This window comes from Cavia porcellus, unplaced genomic scaffold (assembly GCF_034190915.1).
Source record: "Cavia porcellus strain 051 isolate PalLab524CR breed Dunkin Hartley unplaced genomic scaffold, mCavPor4.1 scaffold_5, whole genome shotgun sequence".
Taxonomy (NCBI): Eukaryota; Metazoa; Chordata; class Mammalia; order Rodentia; family Caviidae; genus Cavia; species Cavia porcellus.
The window spans coordinates 80949292-80968402 of NW_026947488.1; the positions used below are offsets into that span (position 1 = coordinate 80949292).

Consider the following 19111-nt stretch of genomic DNA (forward strand, 5'->3'; position numbering starts at 1 on the left):
CTCTGAATTTTTTATAGAATTCAGCAGTGAATCCATCAGGACCTGGGCTTTTCTTCATTGTCAAGTTTTTACTTACATCTTCAGTTTCATTGACTATTGAGTTATTTAGAATTTTTCTATATTCTCAACTCAGTTTTAGTAATCCATATGCATTTAGGAATCTGTCCATTTCCTCTGTGTTTTCCATCTCATCAGAATACAGGTTCTCAAAGTAGGTACTGACAATCTTCTGGATTTCTGCAGGATCCATTGTGATTTTGTGCTTTTCATTCCTAATTACATGGATTTGAGTCTTTTCCTCATTTTGATAGAATTGGCTAAGGATTTGTCTATTTTATTTAATCTTTCAAAGAAATAACTCTTCAATTCATTGTTTTCTTAGTCTCAGTTCGATTAATTTCTTCTCTGGCCTTTATAATTTCCTCCCTCATATAAGTTTTGGGTTTGATTTTATTCTTCTTTTTCCAGTATGAAGTTTCAGATTTGCATTAGGTTATTTACTTGAGCTCACTCTATTCCTGATATGAGAGTTTACTACTATAAATTTTCCTTATAGTACTACTTTCCTTGGGTCTCATAAGTTCCTGTATGTTGTATCAACATTATTGTTTAATTGCAGAAACAAATTTCATCTTTAATTTCATCTGTGTCTCACGGGTTCTTGGGGGGGGTGCTATTCAATTTCCACGTGTTCATGCAGTTTTTGTGTTTATTTTGCCTTTGATTTCCAATTTCATTGTACTATGACCTGATAATATGAATAGGATAATTTTAGTTCCTTTTCATTTATTTTAAGTATGTTCTATGAGTTTAGGATATGGTCTATTTTGGGGAATGTCCCATGTATAGCTGAGAAGAATGTATATTATGATGCTGCGGGGTAGAACACTCTGTAAACATCTTCTAAGTCCATTTGTTCACAGGTTTGGTTCAGCTCTGACATTTCTTTCCTGATTTTTGTTTTTTGTCTAGTTGATCAGACTATTTGAAACAGTGGGGTACTGAGGTCCTTCATAACAATTGTGTTGATGCTTATTTGATTTTTCATGTCCTTTAATTTTTTTTATATACATGGGTGGGCTAGTATTTGGTGCATATATATTTGTCACTATTATCTCTTCCTCCTGGAGTTTTCCCTTAACAAGTGTGTACAGATTTTCTTTGTCTCTTTGAATCAGTTTTGGTTCGAAGCTCACTTTGTCTGCAAATCGAATAGCTACCCTTCTTTTTTCCAGGTTCGTATTCCATGAACTTTTGTTTTCCATCCTTTGGTTTTCAGTTTATGCATTTCTTTTTGAGTGCAATATGTTTCTTGTAAGCAGCATAATGTGGACTCTTGTTTCTTGATCCATTATGCCAATCTGTTTCATTTGATTTTTGAACTGCGACTATTCATACTGATGTTTATAGCCAATACCTATTGGCTCATCTTTTTTTTTTTTTTTTTTTTTTTTTTTTTTGTCTTTTTCGTTTTTATCGGTACCAGGGATCGAACTCACGACTGCCTGCTTGCAAGGCAGGCGCTTATGCCGCTGAGCTAAATCCCCAGCCCCTTATTGGCTCATCTTTGTCACATTATTTCCTGTTGTTGGTGCCTTGTCTTTCCCCTCTGTTTAATTGCTTACCTTGCCTGGTAGATTCCTTTCCTTAGTGTTCTTGGAACTGTAGTCTTTGTTATTCCTTTCTAAAAAATCCTTCAGAATGTTTTGAAGAACTAGTTCAGTGAGCATGAATTTCTTCAGTTGTTCTTTGCGATGATTTGATTTTGAAAGATAGTTTTGTGAGGTACAACAATCTAGGTTGGAGATTGTTTTCTTTCAGGGTTTGAAATACTTCACTTCAAGCTATCCTTGACTTAAGGGTTTGTGTTGAGCAGTCTGCTGTGATTCTAATGGGCTTTCCTTTATAGGTGATTTGTTTGTCTTCTCTAAGAGTTTTTAACGTTCTAATTTTGGGCTGAATTCCTGAAATCTTGAGTCTCTCAGATAAATATAATACTTCTACTCAATAAAAACTCTCCAGAAATAGCAATTTGACTTTTACCAGCCAGTTATAGATTATTCTAATAGGAGGAACTTCAAACCAAATACTAGGGGAAGAATTTGCTGTACAAGTTGGTGGATGGGGTAGGGGGTAATAATTTGGGAGCACATAGGATATCATGTCTTTTAAAACTGCACAAGAGCTACAAATATTCTCATTTTGAGTGAATGTCTACAGCTGCCTCTTAGATATGAAGAATCAGGAAGATACTTTTTTATTATTCACGAAGAAAGAAGGTACAAGAGAAGATCATTATTCAATGTCATCTACTGCACAAATTTCTTTTCTTTTTCTTCATCTTTTTTCCCTGTTTGTTTGTTTTGGGTTTTTGTTGTTGTTGTTGTTGTTCTTTGAGATAGGATTTCACTAGGCTTAAACTCACTTTGTAGCCCAGGCTGGGCTCAAACTCACAGTGCTCCTTCTGCCTCAGTCTCCTGAGTGCTAGGACTGCACACAATTTCTTATTTATTTATTTATTTATTTATATTTTGAACCCAATTTTTAACAGATACAGAATGTCAAAACAAAATGATAGGAAATTAACAATGTTTATTATATTGCGTATTATCTTCAAAATAGTTGCTCAGACTACCAGATACCAACATGCAAAATTGATCAAACAAGATAAGCACTAACTGTTCCTTTCAATGAGCTAATAGACTAAGTAGTACAATTATCTTAACTATCTTGTGGATATATATATATATATATATATATGTGTATATATATATATATACACATATATATATATATTCCCCCCTTCCTTCTTTTCTCCTTTCCCCATCACAGTTGTTCTTTCCTTTTGAGCAGTTTCTTTTCCTTTTACAATATTTATTGTACATTTGGATCTTATAAAATCATTTGTACTCTATTTTAAATTGTCTTAATCACATAACTGCCCTTGTTATGGAGCTGAAGGATTGCATCCTTTGGTTCAGTACAAGGAGTTGAGATAGGAACATGATTAGGCTTGAGTAGGACACTGATTTTAGACAGGTGAGCTGGGTATCAGGAGAACCTAAAAAGCAAGGGAAATAGCATGGAGGAAGCAGAAAGTAACAAAGTTATACAGTTATTTAGAGTCAACTATCACTTTGTTTTCATACTTGGTCACAAAGAAAATATCAATAAAAATGATGGGTCGCCATCAATGTGACTCCAATGTGATTCAAAGACCAGGACATCTCTCTGTATGTCATACATGTAAACCTTCCTGAATGCTGAGTGAACAGAGGACTGAATAATAGGCTGAGAGCAGAATGTCATGTCAAGACCTTTTGCTTCTTGGAAGATTTCTGCGTGTGTTAATATTTTATGAGCATCTTCATTACTCAGTTACTTAAATTACTCCATTGTCAATTGATATCAAAGGTCAGTAATAAGCTCCTACTTGTGAAATGCAATCAGATTGTATTTTTAAACTTTACCTTATTTTATTTTTCTGTTCCATTTTACATGTTTGGCTACTTATTTTTAATACTTTCAATTCTTAAGTCCAAATAACCACTTGTGCTCAATTGTTCTGATGGCTTCTTCTTGCTCTTTCCTGTTTCGTTGATGTGGATTGCTGCAGTGCTCAGTTTCTTTCTCTTACCCATTTCTCTCTGCAAGTGGCCTTAGATACCTCCTAATTTTAACTACCATATCCTAAACTCAGTATTATGAAAACTTTATCTTGCCCAAACCCTTCCATTAACTTCAGATATTGTTATTCAAATGACCAATAAAGATGTTCCCTTAAGTGTTACAAAGTTAGTCACCATAAACTTAGCAGAGGGGAAGTTGCATTCACTGATATTCTTGCTTCTAGAGTCCCTGAAGTACATGGTGGCACCGTCATCACTCAAGCTCTCCTTCCATTCTTTGCATCCTTGATCCTTAATTTCTCTCACTGGGTCCTATTAGGTTTACCTTTTCAGTAGAGTAATGGTCATCTCTTTCTCAGTCCAAGATTCTATAATCCTTCCTTTAAATTACTGCAATTGCCTGCCAGTATTTTTCTGGATGCAGTTTCAACTCCCCCTCCTGAACAAACGATTTTCTAAACTGGATGTTTGATAATATTACGGTAAGCATAAAAATCCTTCACTAGCTCCTCATGTTACCAAAACTAAAGTTGAAATTTCTCACTACAGCATTTAAAATACTTCATGACTGCCCCCCCACCTGATTCTCGTATTTTACTTCCCAGTATCTTCCACACCACCACCCTTCTACCATGCATGATTCAACTGATATTATTCCTACATGGCATTATCATTTTAACTGCATCCTTTGTAGTAAACTTTGAACTCTCTGAACACAAAAACCATGTCTTACTTATATCTATGCCTTCACGGTCTGGAGCCCATGAGACATTTAATGAATGGTAGCTAATGATAGACACTGTCTAGAAAATAATTGTCTTTCTCAAAGCATTTTCCCCATGTTTAAATTAAAAATACCTTTCTAGGAAGATTATGATTTTCATCACATTATTTTAGCCATGAAGGTAGGTTTCCCAATTACTGGTACATCTCTTTCTTTCCTGTCAGAAAAATATGAAGGAGCCAGAAAGACTTCTAAGTTAAGAAAAACTTTACACCAAACAGACAAATAGCTCTAACATAGTATGCTAGCATCCTTTTAGGTCTCCCTGATGCATATTAGACTTTGACAGACTGACTGAAGGACAAAGTGTACGTACCTTCCACGCAGCGACAGCCCTCTTGTAGCACCCGTGCGTACATATCCACCTTGGACTGAGAAAGGAGCTGATCTCCAGTCAAGTATGTGTTGTGAGAGGAAGCGATGTAGTAGTTGCAGAGGGGCTGATCCATGTCCTGATACACTTCATGGTGCAGGGGGTTAAATACATCACAAGCAGGACTACGCATGAAGTTCGTGAAGCCTTGGAAGAATTAGAGAATTAAGTGCTATAGCTTTCAAAGTGTATCTACTTAATTAACACTAATAGAGACAAAGAGATCAAAGAATATTCATGGTGGTTATCAGCACAGCTTCTGTGGGCAAAATAAGAGGTAAAAATTTTGCTTAAAATCATAGAGAATATAAAAAAACTGAAATATGACTTTGGGGAGTAGCCATTTAAACACAACCTAGAGAAAAATTAAATGACTTCTTAAGAATTTTGGCTGGGTGTGGAAGTTTACTGCTGAGGCATTTATTAACTACTAAATTCAAGTTCAGAAAATGTAGTACAACTTAATGGGTGACCAATACTGTATCAGAATTGGTATGTTTATAACAACTGATCAAGCAAAATTGATAGCTCATTAAGTTAGTCAAAAGTATAGTCAATGCAATATAGTAGCATGTTAAAAATTAAATACTCTCTAAATTCAAGTTGACTGACTATGTAAAGGTTTGGGAAAATGCTGTTAATGGTCAGCACATTTTATGTTTCTGTTTCAAATCTTTGAGAATCAGTTGGCAAAATTAGATCTGTGAATATTTTCTGAGACTTAAGAATTTCTTTATGCCTATCTTTATGTCTGTAATTTAGAGACCATCTCTGGAGGTCCAACCAAGAAAAATATTCATTTCTTATTACAGAAAAGCCCTGAGTTAGTTCACTTTCTTTGTTTTAAAAATGATTTCTCATGATAGAAGATTTTAATTATTCTTTTGCTTGTATTTCCTTCTACCCATGGACATAAACACAAGATATTAAAATCCTTATTGATGCAGGCAGGGTGGCATGAGCTTACTCAGAGCACGGAGGGGCCAGCCTGGGCAGCACAGGCAGACTCTACCTCTTAAAAAAAATTTAAAAAGTGAAAAACACTTTATCCACACTGATCTTGGGAATAGGTGGAAAATGGAGGCCAACAATCAAAATGTTCAGACCAACGACAACTTTAGATGCTTTGGGGCAGGTGGTTTCCCCAGTGATCTTTGATTTAAGATTATCTGTTCTGCTTGGGACAGCCTCTTGCTGGGTTGCAGCCTGTATCTCCCTACATATTTTAAATGTACTGCATACAACTTATGCATGCATATAGCTATACTTACACTATTATTTATGGATTATATGCTAGGAACAAAATTCTGAGTGTACAACTGGGTAAATTATTTATTTTCTTCTAGCCTCACTCTCCTCAACTATAAAATGAGATAGCTGTGTTACGAGTTGTGATTCCAACAGCTTTTATAATGCTACCAGTTTTGTAGCAAAAACAAGTCAGTTGACATTTTGTTAAGAAATATGTTTACTTTCAAATCACTAAATTTTTAGATTACTTATTTCAGGGTCAAATTTCTCTTCATAAAATCACTAGGATGAAGCTATTTCCAAAGTTTAGTGATTTGAGAAAAATCCAAGTGTTTCTTGGTATCAGTTATACATAGTGATCATACACTGCCTGAAGTGAAACATGTTCACATGCATTGGAAATGTAAGACAAATGTCAACAATAGGGCACTGCTTCGAAAAACTTATTTGTCCTGTGGGTCTTACTAAACTGATTGTAATTCCATGACTATCTCTTGGTTTTCTAAAAATTTTACTGCAATAAAACTTAGACTGAATTAAAAAGTGGAAAAATTGGTTTAAAAACATGGACAATTTTACCTTCTATTCCAAGGACATTTTTCACCTTGTTTTCTTCTGAAACTTCAAACTTCTTTATGATGTCAAGACAATAGTCTGTTGTCACATTACTCATCTAAGTAAAACAGAACATGGGAAGAGTACCTGTAATTTCCTGAGACATGTTCTTCCCTGCTGTGAAGTCATGCACTGATTTTTACAGCATTCTTGGTATAGTGCAAAATGCTTAAATGAGCAGTTTGACATTATTAGTGTCAGTTCTTTTTACTCTTTGAAGAATCATTATGGTCTCAATCTACTATACATCTTTCAGATGTAATCAGTGAACATAGATCTTCAACTATTAGATGAATGTTTCCCAGGTAACAATAAAATAAAATCAATAATCAATGCAAATCCATTGCTAAGTATTCACTTGCTATATAGTTCTTATCTGGAAAATTAATGCCTTTTATATAAACATTGAAGCTTGCTAAATCATAAATATGTGTAGAATGTCACTATTCTCTCCCAAAACAGAATGTTTCTAGATAAATCTGGATAAATCCATCTAGAATATATATATATTCTAGATATATATATATATCTAGATATATATATTATATATATATATCTAGAATATATATATATTCTCCCTCTGAGCTGTCCACTATGGTGATTAAGGAACACAAAATTAGCAAGAGAAAATAAAAACAAAAAGTAGATAAAGTATCTGGTGTAACAAAGAACTCTGGGGCTAATATTGCTTGTGTTCAAATCAGCTAGCTCATTTTATTAACGAAGTGACTTTAAATAAGTCACTTACCTTCTCCATAGCTACCAGATAAAGTAGTGATGAGGATTAGGTGACTTTTAGAAACATAATGACAGCCCACAATGGCAGGATGTGTTATTATTATTACCAAGTCAAGGTCAAGATTGCTGTATGAACATTACATATTTAGCATCATGAGGAAAAGCAAACTCTTCAGGAATAATTTCTTTAAATAGTAGCATAAAGAATGTGAAGTTTTAGGGGCAGCAGATATAGTTCAGTGATTATATCTGAACTACAGTTAAGATATAGTTCAGAGCATTTTCCTAGTGTGCACAAGGACCTGAGTTTGATGCCCAGCACCATAAAAAGGGATATTTTGATTAAAAGTTCATCCAGCTTCACAATGTAACTCTGACATTTAAAAATACTAATGAATAATGATAGAGGAAGCTAATCTTCTGAGCTGGCATTTCATATTTCAATTACATTTCTCAAAGACTCCATTATCTCTTAAGTTCAATACTTACATTTCAGTGAAATCTAATTTTTTGTAGTGTATTTAATAACGTTTAAACTACTTACAGGGGGGAAAGCTATTATATGGCTGGGTTTTGACGGTTTAAAAGGGTATAAAATTTGTTTTTACCCTAAACTCATTGCACAGGAGCTGATACATCTTTTGAATAAAATTTATAATCTTTACCACATTACCAGACATTATTCAAAAAAAAACACAAATAAATGAAATTTGTAATACCTCCAAGGAACTCTGCTTACTCTGGCAGGATGTGAGCAGCTCATTACCTTGTCAGCTATACACTAGAGAGATTTAGTACACACAGTCCAAAAGAATTCCCCACAAAATAAAAACAGATAAACTGACAAGTTTAGGTGCCAGGGGAGATTGGATGCACTGTGTAATTATTCAGTGTACAAGGTCATTATCCAGAGATGTAGGGGCCATACATAAACTTAACTCAGGCTGACTCTAAGAAGCCCATGAAATCTCAAACACACAACCAAATGGTCATAAGGGGATAGAGGTAATTGCCAATAAACAAAGAATTTGTTACTAACTCAAGATTCAAAGCAAAATTTGATAACAAAAAGCATCATATTTGAAAAATATTCATTGAGTTAGTGAGACTATTAGTAGCCATTCTACAAAGTCCACAAGTTTCTAGATAATATATAAGAATTAATGGAAAAGAAATAATTTGCTTTCTACCAAAATGTGACTTTAGTGAAATAAAGAAAACCCCAAAATAACGAGAACAGAAACTTAACAGTCCATCAGCTGGAGATTGGAAAATGGCGGCGAGCTAGGGGATCGAGCGAAGAATCTCTCCAGAGAATTCAAACTCAAAGATAAAAAAAGACAGCATGGAGAGGACCAGACAAATCGATAGCGATTCTTATTAACCAAGACAGTACAACTGGAGGATTTAAAGTCGTGCTGAGACCGGAGGCTACAAATCCCGCGCCCTTAAATCAACAAACAGACTCGTGGACCCAGCACGAAAAGCTGAGTTGCTTTTGGAGACCGCGGGAAACTGAGACCCAGATCGAGACTCCAAGTAGCGGCCAGTTCTGCACCGCTGCACCAGAGCGGACGTACAAAGCTCTGGCGATTCAAATCTAAACGGTGCATAGAAATCTGACCGGTCAGCGCTGAGCCGCGAGTGGGGGAAAAGTGGACAGCTTGGTGTGCGGCGGTCCCGGAATGAGGACTTGCACCGGACTCTGGTGAGTACAGAAAACCCCGCCGCTGCTGGGTTTGACCAGAGAACAGCTGGCCCGCCACCACGGGGAAATCAATAACACAGAGTCTGGTGCAGACATATTAGCCTGGCGGCAGAAATCGCAGCTTGGTAACATCACCAGGTCCCCCTGTAGGGAGGGCTGGTGGAAGACATCTTGAGTCCTGGCAGAGCCTGATTACTTGTTGGCTTCAGCTCCACACAGAGAACTTAGTGGGAGCCATCTTTGTTTTGGGCAGATCTGCTTTTCTGGTGCACCTATCACAGAGAGGTTTTGAAGAGAACGGCTGGGACCTGGGCAGAATCCTGTGCCATTACTCAGCTGCTTCTGATTCAAAGAGAACTGGCAGGAGCTTCTGGGGCTAAACCAAGCCTCTGCTTGGGGCCCAATAAGCAGATACAAAATAGTCACAACTCAGTGACAACCAGAAAGTACAGCCTAATTTATGAACTAACTGACACAGAGGCTAGAGACTAGACTGTACCGCCCCTACATCCCAGCCTACCCCAGATAACAGCAAATTGGGGAGGACAGCAAAAACTCAAGCCAGCACGCTTCTGAAAGGCCCTAAGCAATTCGGAGAGGGCCAGAGAACTCCAGGACAGTCTGAAAGAAACCAGAAACATGACAAGAGATAAAAATAAAAAAAACCCTCCAGCTGTTCAACAGGAGAAATTAAACCCAAGAGAACTAAACACTGAAGAGAACAAGCACAGTAACCATCCTCTACTTGACACAGCATCAGCCGAAATTAAAAAGTACTTACATGATCTCATAGAGGAATTTAAAGATGTACTCCTGATCCAAGTGAGGCAAGATATAAAGAGATTAATTAAAGAAATGACAAGCCCCGCCCAAGAGAACACAGATGGAAAAACTGAGGAAATCAGAAAAGAAAGAGAAGCATCTGAAGAAGAATTTAAGCATAACTTAGAATGCATGAAACAGATCCAAAGAGAATATCAGGAAACTCAGAACTCCATTGAATATTGGCAAAATGCCTTGACAGAAACTAAAGACAACCTTCTGAAACTTGAAGAGAGATTTAGGGCTTATGAACGTGAAAGAAAAAGCCTCTTAAAAATAACAAGGAACCAGAAAGAAGCAATTCTAAAACTGGAAGATGATAAAAAGATACATAACCTAAGAATAAAGAATGTGAGTGAGGAAGCAGGAACATCCAAAAATGAAATACAAAAAATATTCACAGAGATATTAAAGCAAAATTTCCCACGTATAGCAAAAAGAAATGATATCCAGATAAAAGAAGCATACAGAATGCCAGCTACCTACAACCAAAACAGATCTACGCCTAGGCATATAATAATCGAGATCCCAGAAATCCACCAAAAAAACAGAATATTACAAGCAGCCAGAGAAAGGATGCAGGTTACCTATAACGGGAAATCTATCAAAATAACAGCAGACTTATCAACACAAACTCTTAAGTCAAGAAGGGAGTGGGGAGAAATATTCCAAGTCCTGAAGGAAAAAAATATGCAACCTAAGTTCATATATCCGTCAAAACTCTCTCTAAAAATTAATGAAGAAATAAGATACTTTCAAGACAAGGAGGAACTGTGGGAGTTCGTGGCCACCAATCCAACCCTACAGAGAGTGCTGAAGGACATTACAGAGAAAGAGAGGAAGAGATATCAGGATTACAGCTACAGTGGCAGAGAAGCCTCAGTGAACGGGGCAGACCATGGAATGAGGGAATAAGGTGGACAAATTATAGCAGAAAAGTGGAGTAGCAGACATGAGGCAGAGACGGTAAGCTAGTCTTTAGTAGAGACAGCTCTGAAACTATATTTAAAAAAAAAAAAAAAGCAGAGGTCATTGCTAATGGTGTATAACGATTTAAAAGACACAGTAGTCCTAGTGACATATTTAGATTGAATTAAATTTGTTCTGGTCTGTCCACTCATATCAGATTTGAGGACACAGACCTCTAGAACCAAAAATAGCAGGTTATACCACGGCAACTATCCTTACTTTCCTATTGACTTAGGCTGAAATCCTGTATTACTTACATTGTCTTACTATGACTGATCTTAATTGTATCTGAATCATAAGACTATTGGTTGGCCTTGACTGATCCTATTTGAAATCGGTATGCGTGTTAGAATCAACCCTAAAAGTAGAGGAAACTACTCTGAGCATGACAAGATGTAAAGGATATCCATACTGGTATGAATCAGTAACAGCTCTCAAATACTACAATGCAGTCAAAGATAAGTTTTTATAAAAATAGGTGATAGTATGTTTAACTATAATAAGCCAGTGTTGTCGACAAATCTATTGAAAATAACAAGAGAAAACATAGTAGCTACGGATGATCATTTATATTATAGTTTTATAAGTCCTATCCATTGCATGATTATCTAGGAAATTGTTTCGTTGTCTTGTTATGACTTGGTTTTCCCTATAATACAGAGAGGATAGGAACAAATACTCTGAGAAAGAGACCTGAAAAACCCGAGGCTTATTTTGTAGCATTATAATATAAATTCTAGCAATCTATTGCTTGCTGATTAAAATGACTCTGGACTGGTTTCTTCAGCTCAACTTCAGCATATGCAGAGATGGGGACGGCTATCACAAAGAGAATGAGAGATGCGATGGTAGTTGGTACTGTCTTCCCTAATTTGGAACTTGAGGACCTAAAAAGACTCCATCATCCTGTAATGATTTGATTAGTTCTATAATATGCAATAAGTATAGAAAGTGGGTGAAGTTAGGGACAACTATTTGTAAGAAGCTAGAGACAGTTAGATAAGGTAGATCTCCAGTGGACTTGCTTTGAAATCTGTATTTCTTTAAATTGTTTTTTTTTTTTTTTTAAATCTTCTGTTCTGTTTTGATATGGTTAACCTTATCCTCTTAGAGATGTAAAACAAATAGGTGGGACTGATAATCATATTACGGAGCTTTTGTTCGGCCATAGAGCAGAATGGTTTGTAGGGTCATTTTTTTTTTTTGAATGTCATTCTATATACTTTAATTCTATAACCTGAACAGCCATTTCGAAGATGACAATTTGTAACTTATCAACTGGCAATTTCTTACCTTTTGTTTGTCTGTAATTTAGAATTATTTCTACCCTTTTTTTTTTAATCTCCATGTATTTTTTTTTGTTTCCTTTTCTTTAAATAAAAAAAAAACAGTCCATCAGCTCTGTCATTTAATTAGAGTCACAAATAGCATTTACTCACTTAAATTTTATAGGCTTCACTTAAGCTATAGTTACAGGTTTACAGTGAGAACGAAGGTTCAACAGAGGTTAATGCTCTTTATTGCCTTTTTTACTTTGTCTTGCTTCCTATTTGACATAAGCTGATAGCATAAACCAGAAATAAATTCTCTATTCTAAGCCCCACTTCCTGTGGAGTTCATTTGACAGTTTCATTTGCTATTTGGTATTTGAACTGTTGCCATCTTCAGCACTGAGGTTTATTCTTGTTATACCAGGGAATTTGTGTTACAAGAACCTAAAGTAAAGTGTTATGTATTTTTACATTTATAAAATTCTGTTAATGTTTTTATATACATGATCTTAAACAGTTCTTACAATATTCCTCCAATTTTAATATTTTAATCTGTATCTTTTAGAGAGGAAAACTGATGTTGAGAAATGTAAAATGTTGCCACCAATTTTAAACTTGAGTTCAAGTCCAAAATTATTTCTTTTTGTTAACCTACGATTTTGATATTTTTTACCTTCCAAAAATCAAATGATTACTGTCAACGATGACTAGTTTTTCAATATAGCTGAAATTCCCAATTCTTTTATCCTTCAAATTTTTTCAAATTTCAAATCAGCTATTATAATTTGACTATTTTTCATTATGCAAGACTGGACTTTATTCTCTATTTACAAAGGATCTTTATTCTCACTCAGAAGAGAAAGGATTTTCTGGTCCTCACCTTGAAAGTCAATACCCATGAGGTGGACCAGTTATAGAAAACAGTAATGTATCTATAAAATCCACAATTTGATGCATAGTTTTATCCCCAGACTTAATGTCACTTTTCCTGCAAAACTTTCCCCGTTGGTGTAAATTTTAAAATAAAGTCAGAGGAGTAGACAATGAATTTCTTGTGGCTTTGACTCCCAAAATACATGAAACACAAAATGAAAGTATAACTTGCAAAGAATTTTAATTTTGCTAAATTTATTTTTAAAATAATTTGTCCAAAATTAAATAAAGCAAAGCTAAAATGCTTATAAATGAAAGAATTCTCTCTTGTATACCAAAAATTACTAAAAGGCAAATGTTTCTTGATATTTTTAAATAAATCTTTCATTCCTAATCATTGTATTTATGCTATTTTCTGTTTTATACACTTTAAAGCTTACTTGCTATCTTCTTATTGTGCTGAATACTATCTAAGACCATCATCTAATATAGTAAGATGCTCTCCTAAGTCTGCAGAGCCTGCTCCATCTGACAATTCTTCCAATAAATATACTATAGCATTTATTAAATAATCTGTTTATAGCGTTTCAACTATGCAAATGTTGAACACTATTGAATCTTTTGTGCACTATGGCAGTATTTCCTTTTTAAAGGAGTTGTTAATTGCTACAATCTCTATTCATTTGGTTAATTTTTAATGTACTGATTACAAATTCTTCCCAGTGGTTTTTTCCAAATAAACAAAGGCAACAGATACATCATGAATTCCATCTTTCCCCCTTACTCAAGTTCCCCTTCTTTCCATGTTGGTAGGATTCTAAACATTTTTCAGCTTTTGACCTGAATTTATTTTTGTCACTTTTGATTAAAAAAATACTCAAGAAATGAATTAATTTTTGCATTTTAAAACATTCTCTCTCTCTCTCTCTCTCTCTCTCTCTCTCTCTCTCTCTCTCTCTCTGTTTAGCAAGGCAGAAAATTTTAGGCTGGAATCACTCTTTTTTTTGCTTCCAAAGTTACTTCTCTGGTATCCTGATGTCATTCAGATTTCAATTATTTTCATAAGAACCTGGTTTTGCCTGTTAATTTGGTTATCTTTAATTTGTTTTCTCTTTCTGGGAGCTTTTTTTAAGGCTTTGTCTTATTTTTGATATGTGACAATTCACAAAGCTTTGTCTCTGAGTGGATCTTTGCACATTCACCATGTTTGGTCATCATTTGGCACTGCCTATATATCGGTGCTTATCTTAGTATCCTACTCATTTTTTTTCCTGTATCATGTGAGAATTTTCTACCTCTGTGTTCTCTTACCTAATCCTTTGTTGTTTGTTCTTTGTCAACTTTTTCTTGCAATCTTTCTATTAAGCTTACTTCTCTTATACTTTTAAGGTTCAAATGTTCCTTTTTATCTGATTCATCTTTTTACAGTATCTTATTTTTGCTTTATGCTATGTTTTTTTGGGTCATCATTTAGGTTTTTTGAGATATGATCTTGTTATGTAATTTAGAATTCACTATGTAGCCAGGCTGACCTGAAACTTGTGGTGATCTGTCTCAGCCACCAGGATGCTGGAATTAAAGGCATGTGACAGCACACCCAACTTTACAATTTACTGTCATCACTCTGATGATACCAATGACAGTTTTTTAAAGTTTCCTTCTCCCTTTGTTTATTTCCACTGAGTTTCTTTTTGTTGTTGTTGTTTGCTTATCCTTGTCTGTTTTTACAGTGCAAGATTTTCTCACAAATGTAGACCTTGGTTATTCAAAATCAATGTTTAAAATGACCTACTTAAAATCAAGAAATTATTCATTTCTGGTGCCAGGAATATAGCTCAGCAGCACAAGTGCCACTGCAAGGTCCTGAGTTCAATTTCTGGCACCAAAAATATAATAACAATAAATTTCTTGAAAGATCCATATGTACTAGTAAATTTCAGATGTGTAGGAAATATGTTGAGTAATTTGCCGTGGATTAATGTTTCCTAATGCTGCTCTTAAAAAAAAATTATCACAAACTTGTTGGTTTAAAACAAAAGAAACTTATTCTCTGTAGTTCTGATGGTTGTATGTCCAAAATCAAGGTGAACACAGACATAGTTTCCCCTGGGAGCTCTAAAGGAAAACCTGCCCCCTAACTCTCTAGCTTCTGATGGTTGCCAATACATTGGGGCATCCTTCAGTTTGAGGCTTCACGTTATAGTTTCTGCCTCCATCTTCAAGTGTACTTTTTTCTATATATGTCTTTCTTCTTTTTCTATCTCCCTTAAGAATATACATCATTTGCTTTAGACCCTACCCTAAATTTAGGATGATCAGTGTTGTTGGTTTCATTTCATCTATGCAGGTCATATTTCCTAGTTCACAGACAATGGAATTTAGCACTTGCATCTATATTTTAGAGTCATTGTTCAACCTATTACAGCTGGTAATGTTTTTCTAAGAAAATTTTTCAAATTCCCTACTACTGAAGATAAATCTGGGAGCTCAGTATTGCAAGAGAGCAATCGTTCATATACTTCCAAGTGAAGATATTCACTTGGTCTTTGTATTAATTTTCTTTCTTTCTTAGCAATGACAAAGTTTATTCAATAAAGTACAAGTGAAGAATTGCAGAGAAATTGACTCTGCAGAGCCAGCTTGATTGAAGTAAAAATAAAAAGATGGTAGAAGCAGAAATAAAAGTACGGACTGCTTCGGGGAATCACAGTGCGCGCTATCATGGAAAATTATAATAGTGGGTTAGAGTCTTAAAATGGCAAATGCTTACTAGATCACAATTGCATAAGATTACAAGTGGAGCTGTCAAGCTGGACAGTTACTCTGCTGTTCTCATGTAGGGTTATTCATATAACTACCAGTCACTTGACTATAGATGGTCACTTGACTACAACTGGATGGTCTATTAACCTCACCTACATGCTATGGTTGGTGTTGGTTGTGGACTGGGCCTCTTCTTTTTTTTGTGTTCTCTCATTCTCAAAAAAAATTAACCTGGTTTCCTCATATGATAATCCGACAGTTTCAACAGAATGAGAGTGGAGTCTTCACAGCTCCCTGGGGCCTGAACTTCAGAACTGTGTATCGTTTCTATCACAACTTATGAGTCAAAGCAAGTCACTAAGCATACCCGAATTTCACTTCTGGATAAAAGAGAGGTGAAGTCACACTTTAAAGGGGTATAGATAAATAGTTACCAAATAGTTACTGTAGCTATCATCAGAATCTCCATGTTTTCAGTACCCATACTCAACTACCCATGGCATCCTTTAGCCCAGGTCCTCTGACCTATTCTCCTTCAGCTCTTCATATACTGGCACACAGTTGGGCATAGCTGCCCTGCTGCACAGGGTGGGAAGAAGATTCATAGTCCTAACCACATTTTAAACAGATCTTTGACTGTTACTTATATTTACAACCCCTTTTTCACTCCTGAAATACCATGTAACTTTAATCCTGGGTCTTCTTTAGTTCAGAAGTTGTTCTTCCTCTTTTATTTTCTTTATCCCTGTAGATTTTCCTGTGTCTTTGCATATTTCAGGAGATAGGGAAGAAGTACTGGTAATTAATGGTCATTTTCTTTTCTTTTCTTTTCTTTTTTTTTTTTTAATTGGTGCCAGGGATCGAACTCATGACTGCTGCTTGCAAGGCAGGATCTTACGCCACTGAGCTAAATCCCCAGCGATCATTTTATTTTCAATAGAATGAGAGAACCACAACAATGAGTTATATACCCAAAGTAATGTCATCTAATTCATCCTAATACTAAACCACAAATTTTAACATCATTTGAATGTACAACTATCTTACATAAAATGTCATTTAAGAGCTATATTTTGAACAGCAAAAAATATTACAAGATATAATTACTCTGAAAGGTCTCTAAACTTCCTTAATTGTGAGCTAGAAAGAGATTACAGAAATTTAAAGAAGGATCTTTTAAAAAATGCTTCTATAATAAGAAAATGCTAAGAGAGAGAGAGAAGAAAAAACAAAGAAAAAGATACACAAGTACCAGATGGAGGTAGTTAATAAGCAAAGAAGTGTTTCTAATTCTCTCTTACAGGACAGAAATTTGAAAGCTCACAACTCTTAAAATCTATTGTTTTTTCAGTGAAGGATAACAAAGGAAGAGGACACAAACAACATGTATAACTGGATCATAACAATCAAAAATATATTTTATCAGAAAGAATAAAGAAGTTGAAGAGGCACAACTGTTTACAAAAAGAATGCATAGATCTATACTGGGTAAAGTTAAAATATGGAGAAAGTTTTGAAACTTCCCCTAGAATACCACACTTTTATTCCCAATAAAAGCTACAATAAATAGAAATCTTTTTGATGCAGATAGGATTTGCTCGTAGTTAACAGCTAGGAGACTTTCAGACTGTAAGAAGTCTCCAACATTACTGTGTTACCTTCTTCTTCCTCAAACTATGAGAAATAAAAGGATAAAAGAAGACAAAGTGTTGCTAAGGGGGCAGAGGGTTACAGAGGAAATGAAATCACCTCATTCCAGAACCAAAACTCTAAGGAGAATTTGAACATTAAAAAAAAAAAAAATCACTAAGCCCTAGAGCCAAGATATGCATAAATAATCTAAAGATGTGGGTGGTTGTTTGGCAAATACAGGAAGTGGGGGGCAAATACATAAAAAACACTTTGCCAACTCTGCAACTTTGGAACCACAGACTAGAGGATACCCCTGAACCCTGCCTGGGGATGTGAGGAAGAGATGAAAGGGAAACCTCAATCAGCTGGTTTCTTCCTTAACTGGGAGAATTTCTCTTAACACATTCACAATTAAGAATGAAAGTCCAAATATCAACTGGATTTGTCAAAGGCATAAATTCAATTTTTAGAGAGCTTTGGTGAAATAAAAATCTACCCATGAGCAGATATTTAATTTCACATAATTCTTGACAGTATATGTGACCAGCAGTGATTTTTCATTTCACAACTGAGTAAATTTGTAAAAAGTTGAACACTCTAGTGTCTACTTTAATCATATTCCCTCAGAAGATGACGAATTACTACAATACCCATCAACAAATTTTTCTCATTGTGAAAATTCAGTTTTAAAACTAAAACTGCATCTGAACTTTGGGGAGCAGCTGAAGCTGGAGATCAATCATGTGCAGGGCTGGAGCAAGGCCGGTCTCAGGAACACAAAGTGCCTAAGGCAAGTCACATGAATAAGCTGCTCTAGTCTCAAGAATGTGGGGTGCCTGAGAGAGCTCCCTCAGATACCATTCAACAGGCTTCTGCCTCCCATACCATCTTCCATCAAAATTGCTTCTGCATTGCACAGTTTCTTTTAACCTGAGAACAGGTTCAACAAATTATTAATGTTCCCCATGCGTGATACATCTTTCTTCATTCTCTATGGGGGTTAATCCTCAATTATTACACCCCAATCATCTCTGGCAAATGGATGTCATTCCTGTTCCTGAGTTTGGTTCTCTAGGCTGGGTCAATGATTCAATGGATACATCCTCAGGATTTATTTTTGCTTCAGCCCGCACTGGTGAAGCAGATAAACATGTCATAGCTCATTGCGTAAATGCCATTATTACACTTGACTATCCACAGGCACTTAAGACTGACAGTGGCCCAGCTTATATGGCAGTGGGCCAGCTTATATGTTTTACAAAACTTTTCACATTTCCCTTATCACGGGGAATTCCTTATAACCCACAAGGTCAAGGAGTTGTTGTATGTGTTCACCATACACTTGAAATTCAAATACAAAAACAAAAAGAGTAATCCTTCCCTACAAAAGTTCACATCTCAAAACAGACTTCACTTGGCAGTATATATATTAACTTTTTAAATCCTACTAGGGATGGGACAGCAGCAGAAAGACAATTCCATAAGGGAAGAAAAGTTAGGAAGGGTCCTTTGGAAAGACCTTCATACTAGACAATCAAAGGGACCTAGCTCAGTGCTAATTTGGAGTCAAGGGTATGCTTATGTCTTTCCAGAAAATTCTAAATGGCTTATCTGGGTTTAGAGTGTACTTTCCAGCTATCATGGACCCAGACAAAGAAGGAAAAGGTTCCACTGCTCAAGAAG

General features: G+C 35.6%; 1 protein-coding gene across 8 annotated transcripts in view; it reads right to left on the minus strand.

Annotated features, from left to right (window-relative positions):
- The window catches only part of Plch1 (phospholipase C eta 1), a 267872-nt gene that overhangs the window by 64720 nt on the left and 184041 nt on the right, over window positions 1-19111 (minus strand). For all 8 annotated transcript variants that reach the window (XM_063249222.1, XM_063249225.1, XM_063249223.1 and 5 more), the window contains 2 exons: window positions 6617-6710; window positions 4730-4933 (listed from right to left, as the gene is read on the minus strand). In XM_063249222.1, the coding sequence (XP_063105292.1) occupies window positions 4730-4933; window positions 6617-6710 (298 nt within the window). The remainder of the gene's footprint in view (window positions 1-4729; window positions 4934-6616; window positions 6711-19111) is intronic.